The sequence below is a fragment of the Stigmatopora argus genome, chromosome 7 (genome assembly GCF_051989625.1).
Source record: "Stigmatopora argus isolate UIUO_Sarg chromosome 7, RoL_Sarg_1.0, whole genome shotgun sequence".
Taxonomy (NCBI): Eukaryota; Metazoa; Chordata; class Actinopteri; order Syngnathiformes; family Syngnathidae; genus Stigmatopora; species Stigmatopora argus.
The window spans coordinates 5,249,421-5,273,214 of NC_135393.1; the positions used below are offsets into that span (position 1 = coordinate 5,249,421).

The following is a 23,794-nucleotide window of genomic DNA, read 5'->3' on the forward strand; positions in this document are numbered from 1 at the left end:
GATTTGTGGTGTATATAATATTTACAAACAATATTAATCAAAATGGTAGAATGGCACAATTTGTTTAATTGAGGATTGTAATTTTAGAGGTGGCCAGTATCATGAGCAAATGATTTATACCTAAAAAAAATATTTTGTAAAAAAAATGATGTGGAGGCGTGGTGAATGCGTCGGCTCCACGGTTCTGAGATCGAGGGTTCGAGGTCTGGACTTTCCTGTGGGGAGATTGCATGTTCTCCCCAGTTTTGCATAGGTTCTGGAAATGTTATTTACCTAGTTCATTTTGCTTTCTGAATCTCTTGTGACCTCACAAAGATTAAATCTTGTCATGTGATCTCATATTACTTAATATTTGCATTATAATCAGGTTGAACTTCTTTAGCTTCATTGTCAAGAAAGGCCCAAGTGTCTACTCAAACCCGGATCCTTTTGGTTGTTGTGCACATCCTTTTTAAACAACCTTAGCAATTCTCCCTTAGGGTTCATCAGCTGATTCAAGCACAAGCCTCTTTTACTTCACACACAACACGTGTATTATAGGTCAAGAGGCCACTTGCTTTATTTTGGTAAGTTACACGACATTTTCAGTAAAAAGATTAACTATTTAGAAATACTTTACCTTGATTTCAGGATAAATTGGCCATAAATGTGATCTGATCTTCATTTAAGGTCACAACAGTTGATAGAGACTTCAATTAATAATGCCCAACCTCTTTTATATAGTGTTTTCATAGTTTATTTATGAACAAGTTGCACTCTACACGTATTGTGGTGTTGTGCATTTCTTCCACATCTACAATTTGATTAAGGAGACATTTTTAATCCGTTTATTTTCTCACACATTTTTTACAATCAACAAATACAGAAATTCAGTTGATTCCAGCAGTCCGTGTAATTAAAAAGAAATCTTTCAGCAATATTTTATCTTACTCAATCTAATTCTTCCCATCTTGCCAAACTCACCACATTATAGTCCTCGAGGCACTCCCACATTTGCTGCAACAGTAGATTCAAGGAGAGATTTAGGGGTATGCAATGACATTATTGATACCTACTATGATGATCAGCCTTGTTGACAAAGGTCCAGAAATATGACAAACCAGTTCATCCTCATATGCATCCTCCATCTTCTGTTCCACACTGTGAGGTGAAAAAAACCCATTATTTTAACAATTTTCACCCAGCCTCCTCCAAAAAAAAGCAAAATTTGAACTCTCCAATGCTGGCTAGCATTTTTTGGATTGGATTGGATTGGATAACTTTATTCATCCCGTATTTGGGAAATTTCGTTGTCACAGTAGCAAGAGGGTGAGGATGCAGAAATAGGAAAGGCATTTTAGACATAAATAGATAGGTAATAAGTAAGTTAATAAATAAATACGTGAATAAATATATAAATAAATAAACATGTTGCTGAAATATATATTGGATTGGATTGGATAACTTTATTCATCCCGTATTCGGGAAATTTCGTTGTTCCAGTGGCAAGAGGGTGAGGATGCAGGAATAGGAAAGGCATTTTAGACATAAATAGATAGGTAATAGATAGGTAATAAGTAGGTGCAATTCACATTGTAATGACATTGACAGCTTGACCCACTGCATCACAGATTATATTAACTTCTGTGTTGAGAACATTGTACCCTCCAAGAAGGTCCGTTGTTTCTCCAACAATACGCCGTGGGTCACCAGGGATCTAAGGGCCCTCCTGAACAAGAAGAAGAGGGCTTTTAGGTCTGGGATGGGGTACGCAGTCTTAGGAACTGGGACCACGCAGGAAGTTTTCCACAAGGTGGGGACCTTCTGCAGACTGAGGCTGAGGTTGAAAATATGCAGAATCACTATACCAAGCTGATCCGCACACTCTCTCAGTAGTCTGGAGCTGAGGCCGTCTGGACCGGTAGCCTTCCTTGCCTCGATCTTCTTGAGCTGTTTTATCACCTGATCGACAGTAATGCAGAGACCGGTGGAAGAGGGGGAGGAAGAGGAGGAGGAGGAGAACGAGGGGGGAGCGTTGCTTCTGGTCTGGGGGGTCAGGGGAGTGGGGGCAGGACTGAATCTGTTAAAGAACTGATTCAGTTCATTGGCCCACTCCCTGCCGCCAGACTCCGGGGTGGGTTTGCCTACACCAGTCAACAAAGGCTGTGATGACTCCCTTGTACTCCAGGTCGTTCCCGTCCGTCACTCGTCCAACAATAGCGGTGTCGTCAGAGAACTTCTGGAGGTGGCAGGTGTCCGTATTATGTTTAAAGTCCGATGTGTAGAGGGAGAAGAGGAGTGGAGAGAGCACTGTGCCTTGTGGGGCCCCCGTGCTGCAAGCTACCACATCAGACGTACAGTCCTGGAGTGTCACATATTGTGGTCTGTCAGTGAGGAAGTCGATGATCCATGCGGCTAGGTGGTTCCTTACTCCAGCCTCTTCCAGTTTCCCTCTCAGTAGAACCGGCTGAATGGTGTTGAAGGCACTGGAGAGGTCAAAAAACATCATTCTCAGCGTGCTTCCCGCGTTCTCCAGGTGTGAAAGGGACCTGTGCATTAGGTAGGTGGTAGCATCTTCCACACCAATGCCTGGACGATAGGCGAACTGCAGAGGGGCATTTTAGACATAAATAGATAGGTAATAGATAGGTAATAAGTAGGTCAAGAAATAAATACATGAATAAATATATAATTAAATAAGCGTGTTGCTTAGGACATATATACATACATACATACACATAAATGTACATGCATGCATACGGTAGGTCTTAACACACAGCCATTTTTTTGTTAAAGAGCCTGACAGCTGATGGGAGGAAGGATCTGCGGAAGCGCTCCTTCCTGCAATGAGGGTGCCGCAGTCTATTGCTAAAGGAGCTTCGGAGGGACTCCACAGACTCATGCAGGGGGTGGGAGGTGCTGTCCATGATGGACATCATCCTGGTCAGCATCCTCCGCTCTCCCACTTCCTCCACAGAGTCCAAAGGACAGCCCAGAACAGAGCTGGCCCTCCTGACCAGCTTATTCAGCCTGTTCCTGTCCCTCTCCGTGCTCCCGCATCCCCAACAAAGCACTGCATAAAACACTGCAGAGGCCACCACAGTGTCGTAGAAAGTCCTCAGCAGTGTCCTGCACACTCCAAAGGACCGTAGACTCCTCAGTAGGTAGAGGCGGCTCTGGCCCCTTTTGTACAGGGCATCTGTGTTTGTGGACCAGTCTAGTTTGTTGTTGAGGTGAACACCCAGGTACTTAAAATTCTCCACGATTTCAATGTCTGTACCCTGGATGTTCACCTGAGTGGTCTGTTGAGGATATATATATATATATATATATATATATATATATATATATATATATATATATATATATATATGAGTAAGGAACCACCTAGCCGCATGGATCATCGACTTCCTCACTGACAGACCACAATATGTGAGACTCCAGGACTGTACGTCTGATGTGGTAGCTTGCAGCACGGGGGCCCCACAAGGCACAGTGCTCTCTCCACTCCTCTTCTCCCTCTACACATCGGACTTTAAACATAATACAGACACCTGCCACCTCCAGAAGTTCTCTGACGACACCGCTATTGTTGGACGAGTGACGGACGGGAACGACCTGGAGTACAGGGGAGTCATCACAGCCTTTGTTGACTTGTGTAGGCAAAACCACCTCTACATCAACACCAGTAAGACAAAGGAAATGGTCATCGATTTTCGGAGGAATCCTCAACAGACCACTCAGGTGAACATCCAGGGTACAGACATTGAAATCGTGGAGAATTTTAAGTACCTGGGTGTTCACCTCAACAACAAACTAGACTGGTCCACAAACACAGATGCCCTGTACAAAAGGGGCCAGAGCCGCCTCTACCTACTGAGGAGTCTACGGTCCTTTGGAGTGTGCAGGACACTGCTGAGGACTTTCTTCGACACTGTGGTGGCCTCTGCAGTGTTTTATGCAGTGCTTTGTTGGGGATGCGGGAGCACGGAGAGGGACAGGAACAGGCTGAATAAGCTGGTCAGGAGGGCCAGCTCTGTTCTGGGCTGTCCTTTGGACTCTGTGGAGGAAGTGGGAGAGCGGAGGATGCTGACCAGGATGATGTCCATCATGGACAGCACCTCCCACCCCCTGCATGAGTCTGTGGAGTCCCTCCGAAGCTCCTTTACCAATAGACTGCGGCACCCTCATTGCAGGAAGGAGCGCTTCCGCAGATCCTTCATCCTATCAGCTGTCAGGCTCTTTAACAAAAAAATGGCTGTGTGTTAAGACCTACCGTATGCATGCATGTACATTTATGTGTATGTATGTATGTATATATGTCCTAAGCAACACGCTTATTTAATTATATATTTATTCATGTATTTATTTCTTGACCTACTTATTACCTATCTATTACCTATCTATTTATGTCTAAAATGCCTTTCCTATTCCTGCATCCTCACCCTCTTGCCACTGGAACAACGAAATTTCCCGAATACGGGATGAATAAAGTTATCCAATCCAATCCAATCCATACATATATATATATACATACATATATATATACACATACATATATATATATATATATATATATATATATATATATATATATATATACACATACATATATATATATATATATATATATATATACATACACAATTTTTAGTGCTGCATGACAGTGTAAGGTTTTTAATAAATCCGCTGCAATGATAAATTATATTTCTACCAAATTCAGAGCTCTTCAAGTCCTTTTGGTTACAAATGTTTTATATAAAAATAAGTTATATTGAATGACAATTTGTTCAGGAAAAAAACTCACATAAACGTTCCTCCTTTCTTTGTTCCGCCTAAAAAAGAAATAACATCATGACTCTGTTTTCAAAATAGCTAAACCTGAATACATTCAAACACACATCTGCGACTGACGGCGAACTTACTGAACACTCCGACGCAACAACAGGCAAAGACCAGGACAACCAAAAAAGTGAAACATCCAAACACAACTGCCACCACCAAAACTGGGAGACGATTAAGCACTGTGATGACAAGAAGACCCAAGATCAATCCCTAATCAATCCAAATAGAAACAGTACTAAAATGCGTGTGCGGTCGTTTGGTCACCGGTCTTTTGGTCGCCGTCTTTTGGTCGCCGTCTTTTGGTCGCCGTCTTTTGGTCGCCGGTCTTTTGGTCGCGGTCTTTTGGTCGCCCGGACCCAAACAACGGGCGACCAAAAGACCGGGGACCAAAAGACCAGCGACCAAACAAGGTAAAACAACACGGTCTACGCATCAATAAAAGCCAACAATGGCCCTGAGCAGTTTCACTGAGTGGATGTGTGAGTGTATAAGAGTTTGTATGTACATGAGTTGTCCCCTTAGGAAGGTACGTCAGTCAGGGTCTTAACAAGTGCTCCAACAAAAAACAATACAAGTACGGGAAATTTTGAGTTATTCTTTAGCCTAATAATCAATAGGGCATTAAGTATGACTAAATAATAATTCACAGTTTGTATTTAGGGAATTTGAGCAATTATTTAAATGGTAATTATCAATAACCTTCCGGGTGACCAAAAGACCGGCGACCAAAAGACCAGCGACCAAACAAGGTAAAACAACACGGTCTACGCATCAATAAAAGCCAACAATGGCCCTGAGCAGTTTCACTGAGCGGATGTGTGAGTGTATAAGAGTTTGTATGTACATGAGTTGTCCCCTTAGGAAGGTACGTCAGTCAGGGTCTTAACAAGTGCTCCAACAAAAAACAATACAAGTACGGGAAATTTGGAGTTATTCTTTAGCCTAATAATCAATAGGGCATTAAGTATGACTAAATAATAATTCACAGTTTGTATTTAGGGAATTTGAGCAATTATTTAAATGGTAATTATCAATAACCTTCCGGGTGACCAAAAGACCGGCGACCAAACGACCGAGTACCACTAAAATGACATTACCATTTGGGTCTATATACGTCTTTTTGCTGCTGATGACGGTGGCATTGTCAAACATGTCAGACACTTCGCAGTGGTACGTTCCCATACTGCTCCTCCCGACTGAGATGAGGAGGATGGACTGGTCTAATTGCTGATTGTTGCTGACTGTGTAGTAAAAACTTCCTCGATTTTGGAGAAGAGTTTTATTTAGGAACCACCGGTACCGTGGAAAAGATCCTTTTGTCGTCTTGCAGTAGAACGTCAGGGCAACTACAGCATAGTTTTCTCCAATGTCATAATCATAGTGCATGACCACTGGCCCACCAACACTTACTGGTAATAATAGACAAACAGGTGAGCATTCATCTTGACGTGTTGAAAAATAAACCTTGTTAAAGAAACTTACCAACTTCTAAAGGCAGCCACTGACTGTATACGACTTGATCACCATCATCGGCTTGGCACTGGAGCCGTCCCAAGTATTGGTCGAGAACAAAAGGGATCTTGAAGGTAGCTTTTCTTTCATAAACAGTCCTATTGAAAGCCAATTCTGTGCTGTTGTAGAGGGAAAAGGTGATAGGCAACGTCCCTCTTGCTGACTGGCATGTGACGAGAGCAAAATAGTTCACAGAATCCTCCTTCAGCACACTAAAGGAAATTTCAGGGATTGATATGGCATCTGTGTGAATGAGAATACAGGCATTTTATTTCAAGAAAATGACAGCGTTACATTAAAAAAGTCTAAGGTTAAGTTTGAAAGATAAGACAGGTTGCATGCATTTTTTTTTGTGAAATGTAAAAAAAAAATCGAATTGCCTGTTAGAACTAGGATTTTCTTTAATGTCAGGAGTTCATCTATTTAAAATATCCTCATTAAGAGTCCTAGAAGGCGGCTGAGCGGTTAGCGTGTCAGCCTCACAGTGGGGGACCTGGGTTCAAATCCAGGTCGGTCCACTTGTGTGGAGTTTGCATGTTCAGTTGGAATAAATTAAATACGGTCACCAGGCGGGGGACACCCCAGCCAATCGCAGGGCACAAGGAGACGGACAACCATTCACGCTCACACTCATACCTAGGGGCAATTCTACCAGCCTGACCTGGAAACATAAGTACCCGGAGAAAACCCACGCAAGCCCAGGGAGACCTTGGATCAAACCCTCGACCCCAGAACTGTGAGGCCACTCCATCACCGCATATACTGATAAATTACTTTATGTAAAAAAAACTTAAATGTTATACAATAATTAGAAATAATAGAGGCACAATTTATATGACTGGTTTTATCTACTGTTAAAGATGAAAATGCAGCAAAATGTGGACTGGATTTAAGATTGATATATGTTGATATATTTTTGTTAACAAGTGTAAATTCGAAATTCTGATCACCCGATCTACTAAAATTAAATAAACAGAACCACTTTTGTGATGAAGCGTTCACTTACGACCTTCTCTGCTGCAGTAGATTGACCCTAAGGAGAAAAAGAACAGTTTAAATGCGTCCATTTGTAACTGCAGTGCGCGTGAAATTATTCTAACCCAGAAGAATTTCCACAAGAAAATATGGAAACATTCTTGGAGAATAAGATGAGGAAAACATTGTTCATGCTTTGTGTGAGCATAAATTTTCAGAAAAACACACAAACACACACACACACACACACGTGCAAATAACTGATAGCATACATGCTCCTCCCAAATCCCACCCCTCGGTCACAGAATAGCGCAGTACGAACTAATTCTTCATATTCCTACTGCAGAATTATCAGTGAAAAAGTATTCATTTATATGCTTGTTGGTTTGGAAAAACAAAAGCACATGGTATTTATTTTCTTCACAATTTATTTGAAATTTCCAATGTACAGTAATGTTGCTCGATCTTTTTTTATTGCTAAAAGCTTGCTTCAGGTGAAAATGAGGAAATACAATAACATCACAAAAACAGCAAAAAAGAAAATTATAATAGGAATTTAAATGATGAATATGTTTGAAGGAAGGTGAACTCATACATGGATCTCCATAATCTAGAACAGAAAAAGGAAAATATGTCATGATGCTCACTCAACTACAATATTTTTATTGAAATTTGGGCAGTTTACATATTTAATAATGTATTTTTCTTCGGCCACAATCAATACATTTTACCTGACTTCTAAATACATTGACTTCTGTTGATGTTGTTGCTGCAACATTCTAAGTACATTGTCATAACATTGTCAGACTCCCAAACAAAAGATGACATACATATTTTTTACCTGAGTGTTCATAATTCAGTCTGTAAGGCAGTTATCACTCTGTTTGGCCTCCAATTGGATGATGGGTACAGAAAAAGGTAGTCGATCAGGAGTGGCGCTGAAAGGAAGAATCCCGAACAAACTGTCATTTTTAATGTATTTTTTAATGTATTTTTCTAATGTATTTTTTAAAAAAAGTATTTTTTAATGTATTTTTAATGCATTTTTAGTGTATTTTTAATGGATTTTTAAAAATATATTTCTATATATATATTTTATATATTTATATATAATTAATTTATTTATATAGTAATTTATTAATTTATGTATATATTTATTTATTACCTATCTATTTATGTGTAAAATGTCTTTTCCTGTATTTGCATTCTCACCCTCTTGCTACTGTGACAATGAAAGTTCCCGAATACGGGATGAATAAAGTTATCCAATCCAATCCAATCCAATCCAATCTAATACATTTAGCAAAGTATTTTTACTTACTGTGAGGCTGAACTGAGGCGACGAGCTGTGTAAAATTTGTGAAAAAATTAAAATTCATCTGCAACGGCAATGCCCTCTCATGTACATTAAGAGACTCACCTTTTTTGTTGCCAATCATCATGTACACACAGTAGCTACTGACTGCCAAAGTAATGAGGAAAAAGCAGCAGAAAATGATGGCGATGAACTCCGTAGTTGCTTGCGTGGTAGAAAAAAACAAATAAAATAAAAATCATTGCGTTTCTACATACTCTACTGTAAAGCAGCATTTATAACCTTTAAATAATAGGAGCTTTTTACTTGTTGATGCTACTGGAGATACTTTTTCTTGGGGGTTGTTGTCAGTTATCCAGTCTGGTTAAAAAATGAAATGCATAATGAAAAAACATCCCCCGACTTGCTACATCAACTTTAATTACAAGGAGCGGATATTCAACTGTGTACTATTGGCTTAATCTTTTCACCTTTGACCTGGATAAGGACAGCTCCACTTTCCAGCCAGGTCGTGGAATCTTCGTATCTGTCCCTAACTCTGCATCGGTAATAGCCTGACTCCTCCTGGTTTAGCTTGGCCAGAATGAGAATACGTCTCCAGTCTGTCAGATTGTACTGATGCCAGATATTTTGATCTTGGAGGCTCATTTGTGTCTCATAAGGAACGGTGGAGTCATTATGAAGCCAAGAAAATAAAGGAAAAGACCCATGACTGACATGACATGTCAGTCTGACTCCAGACAGTTTGGCATCCGAGCTGTACAGATATTCAACTTCAACGTTTATGTTGCCTCCAACTGGAACTGGACAAGCCGAGAAGAATGGTAACCATTATTGGATTGTTGATTAAAACACACCGACACATAATAGGTCCACAGAGACAATTAGCTCATACCCACTTCCAGTGTCAAAGGTTCACTCATCAATTGCTGCACTTCACTTTTCACGCAACATCGGACCACACCCATGTCTAGCCCGGGAACCACATTGACCTTGAACCAAGCACTGATAGAGTCGGAAGCTAGAACGGAAGCCACCACCTTATCATCCATCAAAAGAAAGAAGTCAACGGGAGCGGTTCCTCTGGATGACCAGCAGCTCACGTTACCACGGTAACTTGTTCCCTCTTTGAAGATGGAAAGAGAAATCTCTGGTTTTGAAAGATGGACTAAAAATGAAGAAGACCAAGAGGATTAATGGAAAGAAGTGTTAGACAGGAGCCCAGAATAATAACAATTGATTAGATTGTGGGCGGCCCGGTGAGGCAAGTGGTTAGCGTGTCGGCTTCACAGCTCTGGGGTCCTGGGTTCAAATCCAGGTCACGTCCACCTGTGTGGAGTTTGCATGTTCTCCCCAGGCCTGCGTGGGTTTCCTCCCACATTCAAAAAACATGCATGGACAATTTAGAGAGTCCAATCAGCCTACCATGCATGTCTTTGGAATGTGGGAGGAAACCGGAGTATCCGGAGAAAACCCACGCAGCCCCGGGAGAACATGCAAACTGCACACAGTTGGACCGACCTGGATTTGAACTCAGGACCCCACTGTGAGGCCGACGCGCTAACCCAGGGGTCGGGAACCTTTTTGACAGAGAGAGCCATAAACAATTAATATTTTCTAATGTTATTTCTTGAGAGCCATTCTCGGAATTGAAAAGTAAAAATATATGAAAGTGTAATATTTTTTTGGGTCATTTCATCACTTTTAACGTACAAAAAGTCTGATTTCTTTTGACAACATTGTTATGTGGTGGATTACAAAATCAGTATCAATGATATCATGCATGCAGAAGAGTAATAAAAAACAAAATTATGATTAAAATAGGGGTACAGGTAGTGTCGACACCGCAGTGACGCTCTTGTTAGTGCGTTTGGGACTCAGCTCTCTCACCAATGATTTCCATATTTTACCTCACAGGTTAGTGGAGAGCCATATGTACCCATGGAAGGAGCCACATATGGCTCCCGAGCCATAGGTTCCCTACCTCTGCGCTAACCACTTGTGCCATCGCCCGCCTAATTAGAACCAACAAAGGGGAAAAAAAACAAGAATATACAAAATCCCCATACCTAACACATAAGCACTAGCACCCAACGAATACCTTTGTTCATTCATTTATTTATTTTGTGTACCATTTCTATTTTGACTGACGGGTTTGGCCAGCATGTCCAAAATATTTGGAGGTCTGGTAACAATTATCTGACATTAGAAAAGGTGCTTGTACTCGAACAGTAAAGCTGGAGAACCATTGATCTATTCTATACCTTTGACTACCACCTTGACATCTGAGCTGCTGAAAAATCTTTGGACATCCCGCACCCTGGACCATGCCATACATGTATAATATCCGGCATGCTCTGGAGTGGCTCTTTCTATAACAAGCTTATTCTCTGTAACATGCAGCTGCTGAGAGGTAGGAGAGGTAATTTTCTTCCTGTTGAAAAACCACGTGTAGTAGAGATGAGATCCATTTGCGACATCGCAACTCAAAACCAATCGCGACCCCTCGTAAAGGATTGCGGGGGAAGGGTCGGAGTTTATCCTGGTATTCCACGGTAAAACTGAAAGCGAGGTTAAATGCAAATAATTAATGTGGACATCAATTCGAATAAGCAACTTTCATCATGATACTTACTGACTACACTTAATCTAATGCTGTTGCTCACTTGTGTGATTCCTTTGGTCTTTGTCTCACAATGGTACAACCCTTCTGATTGCACCGTGACATTCTGCAGCAATAATGCAGGCTGTTTCTCATGGTGATGTTCCATCATGCCAATCAGAAGACCATCCCTCCTGAGTTCGTATGTGACCGGCAAAGAGGAGTCGGGCGCCATACATTCAAAAACTACTTGTGAATTGACGTATGCCATGTCAGGCCCATTCAGTACTGGGTGAGGATCCAGTGAACCACCTGAGGAAATCCAACATATACACTTTAACTCATTGCTAATGTGAGACTATAGTAAAAGTAGGATGTTTTTTTTTAATTGCTGCTTTTTTGTTTTTTAATTATATCCATCCCAGAGAAGTGGGAAAAAAGTTAACCGCTAACTGTTAACAGTTGTTTCACATTATTAAGTCATGGTTTTCGTCACTGAAGTTGAACTACATTTTTTTTCAGGAACATTACCTCAACAGAATTTAGCAAAATGATTTGAAACATAGTTTATTTCAACTTTTTAATTTGTTTGTCTTACTCACCCAGAAGTGGCAATAAAAAAATGGCATATAGATTCCTCATAACACTCTTGCTCCAAATTTATCTCTCCACATTTTTTTTGTGAGTGTCTTCTAGGGTGTCTTCAACTTCTGTTACACATACGTATGTGAGAAAAAGATAACAACTCAAGCGTCATCTTTGGTTTCACGGCCGGTTTTAATGAGAAGTAGACTTTGAATGTTAAGGATTGGCTCACAAAGAGATACACAAGTGAAAGGAAGTGGTTCTAATCAACCAAACATGTGAAAATAATTTCAAACAATTATTACAGTATATCTGTGAAATAAAACAGCGCGTTTCATCATTTTGTGCACTGAAATGATCAAGAAAATGTAAGTATTAACAGTTTGATATATAAATGGGCTAGATAAAGTCTTTTTGCTTCAGTGGGAGAAAAGGCCAATGATCCCGATCATGTCGGTTGAGAGGGCATTCTTCTTGGCTGAGGAGATTGGATCTTCTTATGTCGTCGCATTATAACATGCTTTTTCACCAGAAAACGCTTATCTGAGGTGTTCTGTTAAGGAAAAAACAACAATACACATAAACATGGGAAAGAAAATAAAACTGAACAAACAAAGCCGTTATCTCTCATCTCATTTTCTGAACCGCTTTATCCTCACTAGGATCATGGGGGGTGCTGGAGCCTTTACCAGCTGACTTCAGGCCCGAGGCGGGGGACACCCTGAATTGGTGGCCAGCCAATCGCAGGGCACAAGGAGACAAACAACCCTTCACGCTCACGTTCATATACGTAGGGGCAATTTAGTGTCTAATTAGCCAACCATGCATGTCTTTGGAATGTGGGAGGAAACCGGAGTACCCAGAGAAAACCCACGCAGGCCCGGGGAGAACATGTAAACTCCACACAGGTGGACCGACCTGGATTTGAACTCAGGTCCGCCATTGTGAGACTGATGTGTTATCTACCCCCCAAAAAATCCATCTAAAGGCACTTATCTGGCTTTTTTTTGCAACAATAGTAGGAGGAAAGCTTGATTGCTACTAACTTGTTGCATTCTGGTGCCAAGCAACTCTTTTCTAGTGTGAGGAGTACCTTTATTTAGCCATGTCATAGACCTGTCTACTATAAGAGTGTTACGTTAAGTGTGGCGTCGAGCTTGGAACGTGGTTGGACCCAACTGCAGGGAAGCAGGCAATGGACAAGTGTGTGGAGTTGCTCTAACAAAACGTTAATACTTAAGGCAGGAATCTTTAGTAAATAAAAAGGACTTAGAAATCAAATCACAAAACCAAACCTGACAGAAGACATGGGGAAACGAGAAACATGGCATGGAGTAAACAAAGCAGACGATCCAACAATGACTCATAAACACACAGGGTTTAAATAGACAGACAGGGGTTGATTACAACTAGGAACACCTGGGTAACTCAAGACGGAGCAAGCAGGGGATACACCAGGGGCGGCGAAACGACTGGCGAACACAATGGGTAATCACTTGGACAAGACACACAGGGAAGAAAGCATAATAAAACCAACCAACACCCCTAACCCTAACAAAGAGTAGTGCTATGCCATCATCTTACAGAACTTGATGTGGGACAACATGGATAGGCTTTATTTCCAATTCTATTGGAAAACTGTGTATGTGCGTGCGTGTGTGGTAAACAATGAACTTAAATCCGGAAAACAATGTGCTTGACTGTAAAACTTCCAATACAATACAGATACTTTTTCATATAATGTATAGATAGATATCTGTATGAGGCCTAGTCAACAGGCATAATCAAATAACTTACCATCACCAGCATTTCTTTAAGTCTCTCAATTGTCTTTTTATTGGCTCGTCCTCGTGACACACATGAGGTTAAGACAATACTGCGAAGAAAAAAATGGTATGTTAATCAATGTTTCCCCATCATTATTGAACTGTGGCACACTTTTTGCATTGTAAAAACCTTAAGGGACACCATCAGCTGAAAGTGATCTATATTTACAATATGAAGTCATTCTCATCACTTGAATCAACATGAATCAAAGGAATATAAAAAAAAAGTATTTCAATACTTATTTATGTACCAAACATTGCCAAAAGTTGAAGTCCGCAGACCCCGAATAACTTCTGGTTCACATGATGTAAAAATAATTCATGCATAAATTTTAAGATTACTTCAATCTCTTAATATTATGCGGGAAACAGTTTGGTGGTCACACAGACTTTACATCGGCAAAAGTTGATGCTCGTGAAATCAAAAAACTAAATAACGGGTTTACGTTAAATTAAAAACATTATGACTTCTTGGCAGGTAATTTCCCGTGGCACAAGTAACAAATGCTCACGGTACGCCAGTGTGCTGCGGCACAGTGGTTTGGAAACAACACATTAATCTGACACATTGCTTATTGCAGGTTTATTTACCCAACTCATCTCATTTTCTGAACCGCTTTATCCTCATTAGGGTCGCGGGGGATGCTGGAGCCAATCCCAGCTGTCTCCGGGCCAGAGGCGGGGGACACCCGAAATCGGTAGCCAGCCGATCGCAGGGCACAAGGAGATGGACAACCATGCACTAAATTGGACAATTTAAAGTGTCCAATCAGACTACCATGCATGTCTATGTAATGTGGGAGGAAACCAGAGTACCTGGAGGAAACCCACGAGAACATGCAAACCCCACACAGGTGGACATGACCTGGATTTGAATCCAGGACCCCAGAGTTGTGAGGCCGATGAAGTAACCACTCGCACCACCATGCCCCCCCGGTTTATTTACCCATAAATAAATAAGTGCTGTATGGTGAGGACATGGATTGGGGTTAAATCTACTTACATTTCAGCAAGTATGAGTGATAATACGAAGACCTCGGAAGTCAAAGCGCGTATAATGGTTTGTGCCAGTCTTGGAAGCTTTTCCACACACAGTGCCGCCACATTAAACACACTTGTGCTGTTTGCAAATGGGCCGCAAGTAGAGTGTTGAAAGACCCTGTCAGACAAGAACACATGATTAAATTGATATGCATAATTGAGTATCAATATACAAATACTAAGACACAAAATGGATTTTTTTTAATATAAATAAATAGCATACTCGTTATTGTGCACTGGGGTTGGATGCTGGAGCTGGGTGACACTTAGGCTAGTGATGGCCATGAAAAGGCCAAGCAGTAACATGAAGTGGAATAAAACCGTGGAGTTTGAGCCTCGAAACATCCTCTGTTCTGCAATGCAGCACCTCAAAACTGTGAACTGAAAAGGTCAAGATGTAAACATTTTTCCTTGACAAAGTGAATCTTAACCAGCAAAATCCTCTACGGACAGTATATTTTTCTTCTGTATCTTCATCTTTTTGCTGTAATATTCTACTCTGGGAATTTCTTCGAACAGTACATTTAATTTTAATGTTCTGCAAATGATAGTCATAATTAATTGGTGGCTCTTTTTGTTCATTAATATTGTATATGCTGTATTTTCTTATGTAGATGAAATGACAACCTTACCTTCTTGATGTAGAACGTCAATATCAGGGTAATAGTTCCGATCAAAGGCAGCACAGGGCAGAAGTAGATGCCCACCCAAGACACGGTTTGAGCATAAACCAGATCCAGCACATTGAAAGGGACCAAAAAGTGTTGCTTCCCTGATAACCGATCCAGGAATGATGATGGGAACCTCTCTTGCACCAGCCTAATTATTGACATATACAGAGAATTACAGGATTAAGATGTTTGGCTATACGATTGACCCTTCATTTTAAAAACGCAATATTAAAATAAACCCACTTCCTGGGGTAGTTCAAGAAGAAGGCATTGCAGAAAGTGGCAAGAAAGTTAAAAATGCAGAGCCTGTACATCTCTCTTCCAAATTGGTTCTCTGGGCACTACGAGACAGAAAAACAAGGTGTAAAGGAGTTTGGCATACAATAGTGTTTTATATGAAAATCTTTGGGGGACCCAATTGGCACTTTTACAGTCTCCATGAAAAACTATCCAGCAGTGCAAGTAGAGCGACCACGTGAAACCACTAGACGTCGCCAAGTAGCAACTACCAGTCGCCTTAGTTTATCGTTACATTTTTATATGGTGTTCCATCCCATGATTTTAAACATTCATTCATTTTCTGAACCGTTTTATCCTCATGAGGGTCGCGGTGGGTGCTGGAGCCTATCCAAGCGGACTTAGGTGGGGGACACCCTGAATCGATGGTCAGCCGATTGCAGGGTACAAGGAGACGGACAGCCATTTACACTCATACCTAGGGGCAATTTAGAGTGCCCAATATGCCTACCATGCACGTTTTTTGGAATGTGGAGGGGGAAACTGGAATACCCGTAGAAAACCCACGCAGGCCCGGGGAGATAATGCAAACTCCACACAGGTGGACCGACCTGGATTTGAACCCAGGTCCCCAGAACTTTGAGGCCAACGTGCTAACCACTCAGCTGCCAGGCCGGTAATTTTAAACAAAATAAGCAGAGCTTATTTGACTCTCTCAAGTAAAACTAATTGTAAACAGCAATGTGGATGAATGGGAAAAAAATGGTTTGTTAATTACCAGGAAAGAAAAGAAAACTTCTTACTTGCTCTTGTTTTGCTGTGAAGATGAAATATAAGAACATTCCCAGGGAAGCCAGCTTCAAAAAGATGCTCCTGGAGAAAGAAATGTGGACTCTATTTCCATATATGAACTCATGTTATGCGTATAAAATATTCATTCATTCATTTTATGAACCGCTTATTCTCTCACGGGTCGGGGGAGCTGGAGCCTATCCCAGCTAATTACGGGCACCAGGCGAGTTATACCCTGAATTGGTTGCCACCCAATCGCAGGGCACGAGGAGATGGACAACCATTTACGCTCACACTCATACCTAGGGGCAATTTAGAGTGTTCAACCAGGCTATTCTGCATGCTTTGGGGACGTGGGAGGAAACCGGAGTATCCGGAGAAAACCCACGCAAGCCCGGGGAGAACTTGCAAACTCCTCACAGGTGGACTGACCTGGATTAGAGTGTTCCACCAGGCTACTCTGCATGCTTTGGGGATATCTGCCTGCAAGCATGTGTCTGCCAAATGATCAACACCCAGTTTAAGCAGTCTCCACATAGATGTACTTTCACCAGTCAAGAAAATATCTATAACGGCTTTAGTGTGCAACACTTCTCACCTCATTAGTGTAATGTTAACCTGCACGGTGAAAGAGTAGTCTTCAAAACATGAAATCTTGCGGAAGATGTGCGGGAGGATAAGGTTGACAAGAGTGATGGTGATTGGAGGCAGATAATGGAGGATGGCACTGACTACCGAGTAGAGCATGTTCTGGAGAACAAATGGAGATAAAAGGGGCTCAAATCCTCCCTGCTAAGATGCATCATGAGGTTTTACATATTTCTACCTTTCCAATTGACTGTGATGTGCGGGTGGCAAAGTAAATGAGGTAGAATGCTGCACCCAGAAGACACAAAACCAGGAGATTGAGGGCGATCCGGAGAACATAGAGGCGCACCCATTGGCTTGTCGTCCTCCTCGACTCATATTGAGAGAAACGCTGCTCCTCCAAATATAGCTATAACAATAAAGTATTAGCAGATTGAAACATCAGAGTTACTAATCTTGACATTGCTGAAAATAGGACAATTGCCTGTAGTCCTTTGTTTGTGATTACAGTGGTACCTTGACTTTAGGAAAATGATACATGAATATTTATTGATATACTTTGAGATCATTCCTCAGGAAGCTGCGTTTGTGCGCTGACGTGTTGACATCCTGGATGGTGAAATCCCATCCACAAAAGATCTTCAAGCTCACATTCATTCTGCAACGCTTTCCCAGCATCCATGTGTGCTTGTAGCCAAATGCAATTCTATTTACCATTGTTAAAATGACAAAAGAACAGGGTTAACAAGCAGGGAACAGACATTTTGGGAACTTTTGTTTAAAGTGGATTTCTGCCATGTTTAAAAAAGCCAATAAAGCAGATATGACATTGATGAGTTTTAGGGGTTAATGAATTTAAAATCAGCAATCACATTCATCCGAACACAACATTAGCAATTTTCATAAATATTGAATGCCTAGGTATTGCTATTCTTAAGTCACAAAAAGAAATCATTGATACTTATAAAATGTCAATACAGTAATCCCTCAAATATCCTCAACTTTTCAGACCATGGCCACAAGAAGACAAAGGACTTGGACTAAAACTCCCATTTACCTGTTTTTTATTTATTTATATCAAGCGGAGAGGAACTATTTTCACTGTGAGTACAGTATTTAAACTAAAGTTTTTAAATATATACATTATATTTAGATATTAATACATTAGTCTTTTGACATGCTTGTAGCTGTAATATTTAATAAATATACACTTCTGTATAGGCGCGAAAACATGTACTGTGGTAGTTATTATGTGGGTGATCGTACTTTGCAGTTTTTCAGTTATCGCGGCCATGTCTGGTCTACATTAACCGCGATATTTGAGGGACTACTGCATATTATTTTTTCTGTCAGTAATTAATTATTGGAGTACTGACCTACGAATTTCCATGATGACACTGAGGAGCAAGACAACAAGAGTTCCACTAAGGTACAGCAGCGGAGTATTCAAACCGGCACATTTGAGGGAACCAGATTTATAGAATCCGTAAAAGACTGGAGAACGATCCAGATAGCCCTGAGTATTAATGAAATAATTCAAATAACAAGAGTATGGAAACAAATCATGAAGAAAAGGAACATTACCGAGCCAAGAAAGAAATCCAGAACCGAGTCGTTTTCACCAAACCTCAATGGTTCTGTGAATTCACACACGACTAATAGTTAGTTTTGAACCCGAGATAGTTAAGGTGGTTAGTTCTTTCTGCTGACTCACCACTTTGGTTGCTTCTGCCAGAAAATGTTGTAGGTCCAAGGATAAAAATCCATATTAAAGCAGAGTGGATTACATTCATGTATATCAAATATCTCAGAAATAAAAAATAGGCATTTACGCCAACACCAAAACGTCCTGAAACAAATCAATGGGAAGGTCATTCATTGTATTACATATTATCATCATCATATATTGTTTGACTCAATGGCGGGTGTAAGCATGGCCTTCTTTTCAGGCTTAAACGCGGTCTTAGAGACTATAATATTTTCTATCAATTATTCCTTCATTCATCATCTGTAGTTATCCTCACAAGGGTTTGCAGGGGTTGCTGGAACCTATCCCACCCAATGTTCGCTCTAAGATGCGCACGTGCGCAATTGCGCACTACTCTCGTCTTCTCCGCGCAGCACCAATCATATGGCGCGCACCAAAAAAATCCAAACTTTTTTCCCCTCTCTTTCCTCATGATGGCGCCATTCATGCGGCAGCCAGTGGCAGTAGCTCTGTCCGCTCTTATGTTTTTCGTGTTTTACAGCCCTTCTATCTTTTTTTAAATATTTCTTAATACATTCCTTTTTACTTTACTGTGCAAATAGAAGAACAAGCGGTGAAATCGGGTGAGAACTGTCTAAATCTGCTGCGTGTGGTTGTGTGCGTGTGTGTGTCTAGTATGTGTGATCGTTTGTCTTCAACCTACACAATGGACTATAAATGGAAATTAGCCCTCGGCTACAATCTTACATATATATTTTCATTAATATAAATATGTTCATTAATATGTGCTATCCCTTATTAAATAAATCAAAGCAAAATCATGGAAAAATATTGCATATAAATGGAAACTTGACTATCTCAAGTGACACGTTCAGCAGAAAAGTAATTTGAACGAGAATGAGAAGTGAGAAGGACAGATGTGTAAAATAAGGTAAAATTTAAGTCGGATTTGTGCATATTCTAATGGCATTTATGAAAATGTTTTATTCATAGATATTTTTTCATTCATTTTCTGAACCGCTTTATCCACTTTATCACTCGCGGGGGGTGCTGGAGCCTATCCATGCTGACTTTGGGCCAGGTGCGGGGGACACCCTGTATCGGTGGCCAGCCGATCGCAGGACACAAGGAGACGGACAGCCATGCACACTCAGACCCATACCTAGGGGCAATTTTAGAGTGTCCAATCAGCCTACAATGCATCTTTTTGGGATGTGTTCGGCCGAACGGAGGTTCGGATAAAAAATCCTAACGGGCCGTATATGGCCCACGGGCCGAGGTTGGAAAACTTGTACATTAAACGCATTTTGAGCCGTTTGGCGAATGGTCGTATATAGACGTTTTTTTGCCTTATCGCGACATCATCGCGACATTTTACCGAGGAATTCACTTCCCTGGGCTCGGTTCTAATGTCCAAAGAGCTCCAGTATTTGTATTTGATCATTAAATGTTGTTTTAGGATGGATTTAACCTGATTGCTGTCATTTCACGGCTCGGTTCTGCTACATCTGCCCGCCCAAGAGTGCTTATTCCCGGGCTGCCATTGACGGTAGACTAATAAATTGAGAGTGATGAGCGGCAAAGGGAAATGAATCATTGATTTTTACTATAATTTGGAAAACGCCGGCGGCGGGCCGGATTAAAAATCCTAACGGGCCGTATATGGCCCACATGCCGAGGTTGAAAAACTTGTACACACACGATCCGGGGGCGGGGCGAGCACGCGAATCCCGTTTCCGCGAAACCTCCGTTCGGCCGAATGACCGTTCGGTGGAACGTCCATTCGGCGACCTGTCCATCTGTCAAACGTCCGTCGGCGAAACGTCTTTAGGCGAATCATCCGGCCACGGGGGGGGGGGGAACGTCCGTCGGCGAAACGTCTTTAGGCGAATCATCCGGCCACGGGGGGAGGTACTCGGATGATTCGCCGTCGGCGAAACGTCTTTAGGCGAATCATCCGGCCACGGGGGGACACCCCAAACTGGTTGGTAGCCAATCCCAGGGCACAGAGTGAAATGGACAAAGACTCACGCTGAAGATCACAACACCCCAAAGTGGGAATAAAACCCAGACTGCCCACACCGAAGTCAGGCGGAATAACCACTTCACCATGGGGATTTAATTTTTTTGTTATGTAACTGTGGAAAAAAATGTAAACAAAAGCCAGTATTTCCAGGAAGTGGCTGGCTTTAGTGTGGACAGATGTTTGATCAATATCGGTACTATTTTTAATAATCAGATTACAGTATCCTAGATTGCTCGTGATAACAGTAGGACTCATTACTCCATGCACCTATGCATGAGTATATGAATGTGCATGTACATGTGAATGGGTATAACTGATATCACAAAATGGCTGCGTTCGTAAGCGGTGTAATTTTTTTGTGTTTGAATATAATTTTCTCCATCAGAGGCTTAAAAATTGCCCCATTTGCGTACTTAAAAACTTTGAGCAATCGTCAGATGAAGATTATTTATAACAGATGTTGCCTGTCCCTTCGAGAGTTGGTGTAAATTAGGGTTAGGCCCAAGTACCACATCCACAGCCCGCCACTGGTCTGTATAATCTCTTTTATACCTTCAATGACGTGTAGTGTGTGCTTCCACGGTAACAGTTCTGAAATAACTGCTCCCAACTTAGAGCGGACCCTCCTGGTGCAGATACGGTGGCTCCGGCTCCACGACTCCCAGGAGCCAATGTTGCTTGTTTGCATATTTCTTCTGATGTTAGAAACACAAATATGTGTGAAAAATAAATTGGGTAGGGTTATTGCGGCATTAGCAGTGCTAAGTGAATAGTATGGGTGAAACACGACGATATTGAAACACCGGACCTGGTGATGGAGGGTGGGGGTGAGGGTTCGTCGGAACACCAAGCATACCCTGACTTTAAAGCATCGCGTGGCTGGTTTGAAATTTAAAAAAAAAAGGATTGGATTCCACTCAGTCGTGCGGCATGGTGCGGCAGCGACTGCCGACAATGAGGCGGCATAATAATTTATAAAAACATTCGAACATCTTGTGAAGGATAACTAAGTTCCACAGCAAGTTTTTAATTGCGAGAGACTGGGCTGTTGTGGAAGAAGATGCCCCGTCGCAGATTCATCACAGCCGAGGAGAAGAAAATTCTGGGACACAAGCCCATGAAGCACTGCAGAAGCAGGTAAGAACCAGTTATGACTAATAAAAAGGGTGTAAAATTACCTTTCAAAGAAATCATAAAACGTTAATGCTTGTTGTTGATTAATGTTGTTAATGTTGTTCTTTGAATTCTTAATGCTGTGTTTATTAGATGTGCGTTTTTGTGTTCGTGTGCTTTTAGTAGACGTGTGTTCATTGGTTTGTGTGCTATCTCTATGTTGCATCCCGGTAGCTTTCTCTTGTTCCCATACGTTTCAACTCGGGTAGATTTTGTATACTTGTTATTCATTTTGTGACATTCATAAATAATTTTCTGATCATTTTCTCTTATTTTTGTGTTTCTCACATCTTTCTTACAAAATTTGGACCTTTTAACCAATTTTAAAGGGTTGAGTTGGTAGTCATGTGAGGACCGTGGAACAGATTAGAGAATTTACATATAAAGTATTCCTCTACTTACGAAGTTTTCAAGTTACGAAAAAAAGTTCTGGGACCAATTAATTTCGTAAGTAGAGGTATGACTGTAATTACATTAAAAAGAGGTTTGCAGCATAGTGTTCAGCGACTCCACCTGACATGTCTTTTTCCTTGAAGGGACAAGGTCAGATTCCTGAGTGGCTGTGTAAAAATCTTGTCTCCTCGAGACAGGTGTCCAAGCTCATTGCCAGCTTTTGAGGTATCAAGTCTGCTCTGCTTGATGCTGGGCAGCTGGTCAAATATCTCTGCATAATAGTCATAGGACTCAGACGACAGGGTGGAAGTGCTTCCTTCTGCAGCCAAAATAACATATCCCGATGAGAGCATGATATTTTTTTCAAATGTAATTATGAAAGTGTAAAAACAAAACAAAAATTCTCTAGTCCCCCAGATAAATTATACTGTAGAATGTTCAGATACATTTAAAATATAATGTCATGTTACCTGATAAGAGTCTTGTCAAATTGAAATTATTTTCCATTTTGTCCTGCAGTTTGGGTTATCCAGAGGAACAAAATAATAATAATAATAAAGCAAGAATTTATTCACACAGAAAAATCCACCTTGCCACCTTGCCTTTACACAAGTTAGTTCCGCAGACTGAATCGTAATATCCTGTTTTTACGCTTGGCTGTTGAGTCAAAATTAAAGTTCCTCAGTGGTTGATCAAGCGTTAGCGTTTCTCATGTAAGCCACCCCAACTTGATGCTCGATGGGAAGTTACATGACAGGATGCTGAATTGTGGTAATAGAGAGCTGCATAACATCTGATGAGATTCAAATGCATGACCCGAACTACCATTTCGGGTGCCCTAAAATGAATTGGTTACAAATGAGACCTAAAAAATTTCACCGATAAACATAATTGGTCATGTTCTAAGAAAAATAAATCATCCCAAGAACATAATACACATACATCCTCATTCATCTTCAATATCCTTCCTTGTAATATACATCCTTGTAAGGGTTGCGGTGGTTTGACGGACTTGAGGCAAAAGGGAGACTAGAACACCCTAGAATGGTCGCCAGTCAGAGTGACAAACAACCATCCGCACTCACAATTATACCGCCACCAGCAGGAATCGAGAACATGCACCGAAGTCAGGCGAGTGAATCTCTACAACAGACCTGGGCAATCTGGTCCTTGAGGGCAGGTTTTTGTTCCAACCGATCCAGCACAGACATTTTAACTAATTAAATTTCTGCTGAAATAAGAAGCACCTGACTGTGATCCACTGACTGCACTTCTAAGATACCAGATTGGTGGAAAGGTTTCCTCTGATGAGTTGGAACGAAAACCTGCACCCACTGCGGCCCTTTCTGGAATTAATTGCCCAGGCGGCTCAAGTGCATTCTGATTGGAGGAAAAAATATAGTTTATTCTGCACTAGGCGACCCGGCGGATGAGTGGTTAGCGAGTCAGCCTCAAAGCTCTGGGGTCCTGGGTTCAAATCCATGTCCATCTGTGTGATTTGCATGTTCTCCTGTGTGGGTTTCCTC

At 41.3% G+C, this 23,794-nt stretch overlaps 2 protein-coding genes and 1 long non-coding RNA gene across 4 annotated transcripts; all 3 read right to left on the bottom strand.

Annotated features, from left to right (window-relative positions):
* Positions 1-813: 813 nt before the first annotated feature.
* Positions 814-4,814, bottom strand: LOC144077857 (uncharacterized). Its single transcript, XR_013301120.1, has 3 exons — positions 4,787-4,814; positions 1,101-1,140; positions 814-996 (listed from the first exon to the last, which is right to left on the bottom strand). It is a non-coding gene; the product is annotated as an uncharacterized LOC144077857 (long non-coding RNA).
* Positions 4,815-4,822: 8 nt separating this feature from the next.
* LOC144077858 (uncharacterized) lies at positions 4,823-7,518 on the bottom strand. 2 transcript variants are annotated; one of them, XM_077605921.1, is made up of 5 exons: positions 7,437-7,518; positions 7,343-7,369; positions 6,307-6,579; positions 5,922-6,233; positions 4,823-5,003 (listed from the first exon to the last, which is right to left on the bottom strand). In XM_077605921.1, exons 1-5 carry the CDS (start codon positions 7,495-7,497, stop codon positions 4,855-4,857), a joined length of 822 nt encoding a protein of 273 aa, XP_077462047.1. In that variant the 5' UTR covers positions 7,498-7,518; the 3' UTR covers positions 4,823-4,854. The 2 variants fall into 2 exon arrangements, with proteins under 2 accessions (XP_077462047.1, XP_077462048.1); XM_077605922.1 differs by having other exon boundaries at positions 7,346-7,369; positions 7,437-7,517.
* Positions 7,519-10,724: 3,206 nt separating this feature from the next.
* Positions 10,725-22,621, bottom strand: tmc8 (transmembrane channel-like 8). The gene is made up of 17 exons (XM_077604720.1): positions 22,389-22,621; positions 21,255-21,397; positions 18,683-18,817; positions 18,553-18,605; positions 18,345-18,484; positions 17,527-17,674; positions 17,207-17,377; positions 16,979-17,130; positions 16,392-16,461; positions 15,595-15,692; positions 15,313-15,499; positions 14,904-15,061; positions 14,643-14,798; positions 13,611-13,689; positions 11,831-12,366; positions 11,262-11,540; positions 10,725-11,187 (listed from the first exon to the last, which is right to left on the bottom strand). The coding sequence occupies exons 1-15, from the start codon at positions 22,619-22,621 to the stop codon at positions 12,262-12,264; spliced, it is 2,028 nt and encodes a 675-aa protein (XP_077460846.1). The 3' UTR covers positions 10,725-11,187; positions 11,262-11,540; positions 11,831-12,261.
* Between the last annotated feature and the right edge of the window lie 1,173 nt (positions 22,622-23,794).